The sequence below is a fragment of the Garra rufa genome, chromosome 12 (assembly GCF_049309525.1).
Source record: "Garra rufa chromosome 12, GarRuf1.0, whole genome shotgun sequence".
NCBI classification, from domain to species: Eukaryota; Metazoa; Chordata; class Actinopteri; order Cypriniformes; family Cyprinidae; genus Garra; species Garra rufa.
This window is the reverse complement of record NC_133372.1, coordinates 23,038,145-23,047,774: the sequence shown is the minus strand read 5'-3', so window position 1 is coordinate 23,047,774 and position 9,630 is coordinate 23,038,145. Positions and strand designations below refer to the sequence as shown.

The 9,630-nt window shown below is 37.0% G+C and overlaps 1 protein-coding gene across 1 annotated transcript in view; it reads right to left on the bottom strand.

Annotated features, from left to right (window-relative positions):
* Positions 1-6,221: 6,221 nt before the first annotated feature.
* The window catches only part of rab6ba (RAB6B, member RAS oncogene family a), a 140,595-nt gene continuing 137,186 nt past the window's right edge, over positions 6,222-9,630 (bottom strand). Inside the window, exon 8 of the mRNA XM_073851408.1 lies at positions 6,222-8,239. Within this exon, the coding sequence (XP_073707509.1) occupies positions 8,175-8,239 (65 nt within the window). The 3' untranslated portion in view covers positions 6,222-8,174. The remainder of the gene's footprint in view (positions 8,240-9,630) is intronic.

The following is a 9,630-nucleotide window of genomic DNA, read 5'->3' as shown; positions in this document are numbered from 1 at the left end:
GTGTTTGTTTGTGTGTACATGTGTGTGTGTGTGTGTGTGTGTGTGTGTGTGTGTGTGTGTGTGTGTGTGTGTGTGTGTGTGTGTGTGTGTGTGTGCGTGTGGTCTGTGTGTGAAATTTTGAAATATCTTATGCCTACGAAGACTGAATTTACTCCATTACTCCAGTATTCAGTGTCACATGATCCTTTAGAAATCATTCTAATATGGAATAATTCCTAATTCTATTGATAATGTCATTTTAAAACAAAAACGCGCTAGTGTAAACAGTCTCTAATGCCGAGTTCAGACTGCACGATTTTCAAAGCAATCGAGTCACAGATCTTTTCACACTGCATGACTTAGTGATGGGATTTATGGCTCTTTGAGGAGATCCGGATCTTGGCGATCCGTTTCCCCTCAAAAATAATAAGTACCTACTAAACAAGCGCTAAAAAAGTACCCACTCTACAGCCAAATCTCGTTGAGTATGAATGCGATCCGGACTTTATCCGCCATGATGACGTTATCATGTGATCTACGACGTTAAAACAAGAGCAACAATTTAAAAGATATGAGCGACAGGTTTAATTCATCTATCTGTAGCCTATATATTTTGATATATAGGCTATATGTTGATCAAATTTCTCATTTTGTGGTCTTCTAGAAGAAACAGATGCCTTTATGTTTGTAGTACGTTTTTAAGCTATAACCCAGTTTAATCCTTAAATATGTTATTTTGTATTACGAAAACCTAAAATCGTAACAATTTATTTATGTTGCAAAATTGTTTATCCACACGCAAAACTGGCTTGAAATCTCCTTTGTTTTCTTCTTTTTATTGTTAGATTTCTCTCGTTTCATCCCCGAGGCTTATAAATAACAAAAAACAACACATGCAATTTAATGCATTATGATTATATGAATGTTACGATAATTTAAAGATATTTAATATTTTTTTCACGTGTAGAGAATTACATGTACGCAAAGTTATTCTGTCATTATGATTGTTCACTGATACAATAGCCTACTATCTTTTCCTGCGGTTGCATGTACTTCTGCAGTAATTATAAAAATAAAATAAAGGCGACAGGTGCACAGAACACCCAATGGCATCACGACAACCCTACCTAGTACGTTTCCCTCCTTGTTTTCAATGGTTGCAATATCTGCACAAAGGAGACGTCAATCAGCTGCTGGAAGATCACGCCTTTGGAGAAGACTTTATATTTTACACTCGAAAATTTTAAATATTACTTATAAATTAAGATTACCTCGGAATGCATTGCTGGACAACACCAACGCTTATGAACAAAAATACTGATAAATGCTAACCACTAATTAATTATATTTTTAGTCAAATGAGCTACATGTATTTTTTAATATGCCATATGCATGACATATTCATGACTATGCAATCAATGTGAATACATCTCAATTCTCAGTCAAGTAATGAATTATTGCTATATTTTATTAACTGACAACAAGAAACATGAATAAATTAGTAAAAGAATAAATAAATGTACCTTGATGTTAAATAAATACAAGCCAAAGATACATAAAACAAAGCTTTATTCAAAGTAATTGTTCTGACAATCATGTGTTCACAGCCTGTAACTACTGCCATCAACACAGCTGTGCCAATTCTGCAGCTTTATTCTGATAAGCAGCTGACCACCGTGTCCAGCTTCACCTGTCTCTGCCGTCCATCACATCCCTATCCCTGTAACATCCAGAAAAGATTCAAGTCACCTCTGTGATTCATGTGCTCAATACTGCATTTACACTCGCATTTTATCCAACACAAATACTCCTCAATTTATCAACAATATGAATGGACAAATAAAAAAGATAACTTATGTTTAGTTACTTTCTGTACATGCGTTTATTTACATTCCATAATATAAAGTAAACGGTGTTGACAACAGTTAATTCTACTGTAACAGCACACATCACTCAGATGTCTATTATGTGCTCATCTGCAATTCTTTTCGAACTTTGTCCTGTCACGTATTAAATAGACATTTAACAATCATCTTTAAGATGTACATGGTTAATGTATATTCACTTTGGAGATATGCGTGTGTTTACTGGATCTCCCGTTTGTTATACATAATAAAACATGTTTTTACAGAACAATCACAAACATACTATACTGTTACACCTTAAACGATTTAACAGTTTGCTCTACGCGATTGTAACACAAGGGACAGTGTAACGTCACACACTTTTGAAAACACCCTCGTTACTGTTCTCCATCACGTTCGCTGATGACGTATTGATCTCCCTGGGCTTCTGGGATAGAAAAGTAGAAAAGTATCCCTCGATCGGTACTTCGAAATCTGGGCGGGACGCAGTAGGCATCCGGGGATCTCTTGCTTACTCTTTTGTGGTTACTCTTCTCACGTACGCCTACTATATAGGTAAGTAGGCATATTCGAACCATACTTAGGTATACATACGCCTGAATCTCGCGAGAAATAGTGCTTCATCCAGGTAAATTTCGCTTACTCTTTTGTGGATTTTGAGATTTCATGCATACTTTTTCTTCGCCTTCTGCTTTTTGCCTACTAAATAGTATGGAAGTATGCGATTTCGGATGCAGCCTACGTCTCACAACCAAACACACGCGAGAAGTGACATGGAAACAACGCGAGGTCAGTCGTGCAAGTTCTCACGTGAGACTGGAGGCATTTCTCAATGTCAAGGAAGGATCCTCGGAAGCCAGAATTTCGAGGAGGCTACGTCATCGACATCCGTCGAAGGACTGTTCCAATGTCGAGGATCCTCGGAATTTCAACCAAGGACTGCATCCTTCGTTCGAAAAATATCCCATACACAGGAAAGGATGCATAAGTGTAGCCTTCGCGCTCTTCGCGCTCTAAAATCACCCACAATCCTATGCGTGCAGCTTTGCTATCTTGTTCAAAAATACAAATTTATTTAAATATATTTATTTAAATACAAATATTTACAAATTACTTAAAAAACATTTTTGAATTAAAAAGTACAGATTACTACCGTATTGATATTATAAATTATACAAATTACGTTATTGATGGCTAACTGAACCGGACCTGTCATTTCACAATTGTTAGCCGTCACCGGCATTTCTTTTGTAAATAACTAACTAAGTTGTCCAAAGTAATTTAACGTTAATATTATACCATTCACAGCATTATTCATAGCTTTCTCATCTTTTTTAACAGGGACCAAGGAACAAACGGAGGCGTTCATTCGTCTCCGTGTAGAAAAAAAACAGCTGTTTACAGGGGGGAGAGACACCGCGGAGAACGGATATCGGTGAGAAGTGGCGAAAGCGGACCTTTTCACTGACGCAATGACGCAATAACGTGCACTTGCTAGCCTGTTCCATTTACGTGTTCTCCGAATGCTTAAGAGAAGCCTCGCCTAGCCTCTGAAGGAAGTGACTTGGAAGGACCAGTCCTGCCAAGGACGTATCCTTGACATTGAGAAACACCTTGGGATTATTAAAAAAAAAATGGTAGCCCGCAAGAAGCTTGTCATACAAATGCATACAAATACTTGTCACTCATTTGCAGCGAAAAGAAAAGAAGCCAAAGCTATGCTTGTTGATACTGTGGTCTACCTTCGTAACTCCTCCCCCAACTTCCCGCTGGCCTCAATGTTGCTCTCTCATTGGCTGAAGGTAATCGCCGATGTTATGTTCAGTCAGATCACCTTTCACTCGGCATGATTTTGAATCGCGTCTTTGATAGTTCACACTGTGTGATTGTCACTCACGTGAACGAGCACCAATTTGCCTGTGATTTTAGGCATTTGTCGGCGATTTCTCAAAACCTGTCGGCGAGTCAAAATCGGGGCTAAAATCATGCAGTCTGAACTCAGCATAAGACACCTGAGGCTACGACTAGCGCTTTAGGAGTTATTATGAGCGATGAACTTTTGATCGCTGTAGCGCCACCTTCTGGCCGATTTCTTTCAAATTTCTTACAGACGTTTAGGGCCATGAGTCAAGTTATGTTCCGATCAGCCTCTGTCAATCTTGTCTAATAGTCTAATTGTCACAGACACTTGTGGCACATTGGACAAAGACCAGCATTACCAATTTTCAACTTGATTGGATAAAAATGTTGTGTAGTTATAGCCATTTTTACTGTGACCTCAAGACTGAGCTCTTACTTAAGTTGTTCCTAGTTTAGTGAAAATATCTCTTTCCGTTCAAGAGTTTTAGGCGTTTTAGAAATGGCATCCCATTGAAACTTGTTTTGGGGGATAATTATTGATATTCACTCTCCAGAGAATCTTTTTATACTAGTTTGGTTCCAAAAATCCAAAAAAATGTAGGCAGGTGATCTGAGGCATGCATTTTGCCCGTTGTGCTCAGACTAGTCGACCAGTAAATTTTCATTTTAAAACACATATATTTTGCAATGATTACGCATGTCGTTAACATTACTCCAGTGTTTTCGACCCTCGAAAACACAGACTTTTGAAAATGCTGCAGACCCAGCATTTAGTTTGAAAACTCTGGAGTTGCATTTCAGTGTAAACGGACCAAAACGGTCATGGCTGCCAACATTCGCTCTGTATATTCTTGACGGTATATACAATGACACCATGCTTATTATAAATGGTCATGTGACTGGCATTTTCAGTTGTATTGTGAGCAGAGATTCTTTCTGAAATGCAGTGAGAACACTAGTGTAGACGTGGATCATTTTCATTTACAAATTAAAACACACCAGTGTAAACAGTCTCTAAGACATTTGAGGCTACGACTAATGCTTTAGTGGTTATTATGAACGATTTCGTACTTTTGAACGCTGTAGCCGATGATGGGCATGTTTTTTGAGATACGGAAATGTTGTCATAGACATTTGTGGCACACTGGACAAAGACACTACATACCAACTTTCAACTTGATTGGACAAAATGTTATGTAGTTACAGCCATTTTTTAGTTAAGATTTCCTAGTTTGGTGAAAATATCTTTCTGTTCAAGAGTTATAGGCATTTTAGTAAAAATGGCTCCCCCTTATAAACATTTTGGCCTCCCATTGAAAGTTCAACTTCTTTTTTGGATAATTATTGATATTAACTCTCCAGAGAGTCTTTCTGTACTGGTTTGGTTCCAAAAACCATGCTTTTTGTCTCTTGTGTTTGGACTAGTCAACTAGTGAGTTTCCATTTAAAACGCATAACTTTTGCAATGATTACGCCTGTCATAAACATTACTTGAGTGTTTTCGACCCTAGAAAACGCACTAGTGTAAACAGTCTCTAAGACACTTGAGGCTACGACTAACGGTTTAGGAGCTATTATGAGCATTTCGTACTTTTGATCGCTGTGGCGCCACCTTCTAGCCGATTTCTTTCCAATCTCTTACAGACGTTTAGGAGTCAAGATTTGTTCCGATCAGCCTCTGTTAATCTTGTCTAATAGGTGCTCAAAAGTGGCTGATTCTGGGCATGTTTTTCGAGATACGGAAATGTCGTCATAGACACTTGTGGCACATTGGACAAAGACGCTACAAACCAATTTTCAACTTGATTGGACAAAAATGTTGTGCAGTTACAGTCGTTTTACTGTGACCTCAGTCTGAGCTCTTACATAAGTGTGGCGAAAATATCTCTTTCTGTTCAAGAGTTATAGGCATTTTAGAAAAAGTGAGTCGAAAGTTTAACTTTGTAGGGATAATTATTGATATTCTTGCTCCAGAGAATCTTTCTGCACTGGTTTGGTTTAGATCGGGCAAAAAACCTAGGACTATTTCGCAAAAATCAAAAATACCCCAAAATTTCGCCAGGTGATAGAATTCGAGGCATGCGTTTTGTCCGTCTTGATCCAAGAATTCCAACTAGTGTTTTTTTTTTGGTTTTAAAATGCATAACGCGTTTCTGAAACGAAAATGCACTGGTGTAAACAGTCTCTAAGACACTTGAGGCTACTACTAACGGTTTAGGAGTTATTATAAGCGATTTTGTACTTTTGATCGCTGTAACACCACCCTCTGACCGACTTGGGCAAGCCTTGGTGATGTTGTAGACAGTGTAAATAAAACCACCCCTTCCTAGTTTCAAGCCTACAGACCTATTTGGTCTGCCTGATCACTTTTACCTGGAGAATGCTGATCCTCAGCCATTACAATTACAAAAGGGTTTTTAAGCTACGCGCTAAAACCCCTAAATATCCATTCCTATTTCAAATGTTGACCATACAGTTTTAATGAGTAAAGAATTAGAAAAATAAGAATAGTCAATATAAATTTTTTGGTAATAAGACACTTTTATTGATTTTACTGATTTGGACCAACATGCTAGATTTCTATACAGTGTGAATGGTAAAGCTAGCTCTGAATCAATCAGGCTGGCTCCACTGAGCTAAAACATATACACAGGGAATGGTTGCACCCTTAAAAGCGTAACTCAACTCACGCACAGACATTCACCCAAGGCTGATGTAGCGTTGTGTCAATCACAATGACTACCGGTAGTACAGGTACACTGATGATATGATGATTTCATACGCGGCGCGTATCCGCACGCCATTAAATTCAAACGAGAACCTATTTTCAGTAGATAATAAGTGAAGAAAACAAAATGTAAACAAAACGATAAATACCCCCATCCAGCTTACATTAAGTGACATCTTTCTGAGATGTGAGAAAGCATTGGCACACATCTGAGTTTCCCTTTAAGTTTCCAAACGCAGAAAGGAAATGGGGTTTTACTGTGCTGGATATGAGTCAGTTACAGTGTAGCTCTCCTTCCATTCCAACTAAACACTGCTGGATTTAGTAGGAAAAAAAAAGGCATTTCACTTGGATGCAGACGCTAATGTCATGTGCTCCTCACTTTCTCAACGTCACTACTAGCTAGTCATGACTCGTTCCTGGTGTTATGTGAAGCAACTTTACAAATAGTTAATCTGTACAGTGACCCTCAAGAGATTTTCACAGAGATGTACGCTACAGTTTTGACTCTAAAGTGGTTTCAAGGACAGACGTTTGACAGCAATTTTGAAACATTTACATCTTCCTTTCTTGAAAAAGTGCATTAAGGATTCACATGAAATACATTTCAAATAAATTGATATACTACACAATGTGTCCCCCTGGTCAGTGCACTACAATTTACTGGCCCAAAGAGCAGCTGTAGACATGAGTGGGTTCCTACACAAGGCAAACACTATAATGCTGCATAATGCTAATTCTTAAAAGTGAACTATAGTTATTTTTGGAGGAATGTCCCATCTTTGCATTTCTGATATTAAAGCCGGTTTGAAAACGACAGCTGATATATACAACATGAATCAGTGTGGAAACTGCTAGCGTGCAACAAATGATTCCAGTCAGTTAAATATGAATAACCAAGTTAAGATGCATGATTTGCTCCTCTGTCCCATTCATAGTAATTCGTAGCCCGAGTTAGGTTAAAGAATAAGAAACATTCCAACGAAGGAAAAGTATCCTTTCTTGTTATCAGGTTTGCTTTCTTCGTGAGCAAGAAATTCTAAAGAAAAAATATGCTGTAAACATTCAATAAACCGTGTACTTACGACATGAACTGTACATAAACAGATTTTTTAAGAACCTGAAATGACACATTTACACAAACACACTTAACAAAGACCTGGCCTGAACTTAAACTTTTAAGTTTCGTCAGAAAAAAAGGCTAAAAAAAAGCCGATTTTATGGAGTGCATTGAGAACGTATGCATTCACATAATCTTGTGCACAGTAGCCAGCAGGATTGAGATGATACTTTTAAAAATGGCTAACATGCGTGTTCGCCGTATTTTTTGGGTTGTTTGTTGTTTGAATTGCCTTCTTGCTTTTGAAATCCTGCTTTTTATGGCTAAACTATAGAATTTATTGTCTGCGTTTGTTTTAGTGCTCATCCTTGTATACAAAAATACAAAAACAAAGAAAGAAGTCTACCTCTCTACATTTTCAAAAAGTATATATGTTGGACATAGTCTACATTTTTGTTGCTTTTTGCCCTTCACTTTTCGAATTTTTAGGATTTTTGGCAATTTTGTTACTAAAGTATACTATTTTACAATTGAAACTGATGTAACACTGATTCCAACCAGTTACTAAAAGTCAGATGGGAAGGCCAAATATCCAATCTGAAAACACAACTGGAAGCTAACCAAGAGGAAGCAACACAACAAGCATGTGGTGTAGATGATGCTGGAAATCAGATGTGAGCTATTAACAGGAACATCCGCCCTCGGTAGTTGGAGGCTCCTGTGGTTTGTCCAATTTAATGTCGATCACTGGAGAATGCGGTTAAGGAAGAAAAACTTCAATACAGCAAGAATTTACATCAAACAATGATTGTAAACATAAAAGGTGAACAAAATCCAACTATAAGCAAAGAGGGAATGAAATTTCTTTGTTTCTTTGTAGGAGACTGCTAATAGGTAAAATTGTGATACCTATCGTTAAGATTGTATAACTTAAAAAGTATGCCTTAGTACCGACCTCTTCTGATGTTAGGAGTAATTATGGCATCTTTATATGTACAAAAGACTTTATTCACAGCATAACATAACAAAGAAAACATTATTTTTGCCTATATTAGCAGACAAGGGCTGAATATTTTGACAGCATGTACATTTGTATGGATTTTATGGGTCAAAATGATTGATTTTTATTTTATGCCAAAAAGTATTAGGATATTAAGTAAAGATCATGTCCCATTAAGATATTTTGTAAATTTCCCACTAATATTATGAATTTCAATATTTGTGTGTATACACATAGGCTGCAATTTATTGTGGGTTACAAGCGCACACACAGACATGAGTGCTACTCTAAAAAAGTAAAGTTACTCTTAAAAAGTAATTAATCAACAGAATCAAATAAGATCCTATGGTACAAAGTGAAATCCCATTAAATAAAACACTATGTCCAATAAGATTCTAAAAAGCAAATAAAATCCTACAGGACAAAGTGAAATTTCATTAAAATACATCAGAATTTCCAATAGGATTCTAAGAATCAAATAAAATCCTACAGGATAAAGTAAAATTTCATTAAAAAAAAAATCAGAATGTCCAATAGGATTCTAAGAATCAAATAAAATCCTACAGGACAAAGTTAAATTCCATTAAAATAAACTGGAATGTCCAAAAGGAATCTAAGAATCAATTAAAATCCTACAGGACAAAGTGAAATTCCATTAAAATAAATCGGAATGTCCAAAAAGATTCTAAGAATCAAATAAAATCCTACAGGATAAAGTAAAATTCCATTAAAATAAATCAGAATGTCCAATAGACCTTTTTCCTGAACACGGAAGTAAGTCCGACTCTTAACTGAAAGAATGCTTTGCATTTCCGGTCTGCATTGTTTCTAGTCAAATTAGGGTATATTCCGAGCTAATAAACTAATGTTAAACCTATTAAAATGTTTTTTAAAAAGCACATGGCTCCATAGCGCCATCACTTGGCAATGTCGCAATGACCGTCATTTGTCAGTGCCTCACTTTAATGAGTGTGTAGATGACACGAAGCAGCGGAAGGTAGCTACATTAAAAACAGATGGACGCTATTTGAATGGGTTCCTATGGAAACCGGAACAGAAAAGCATTCAATCTGTCGTTAGAATTCGTAATGGCGGCGCTCATCGTTTACTCAGGAAAAAGGTCTATAGGATTCTAAGA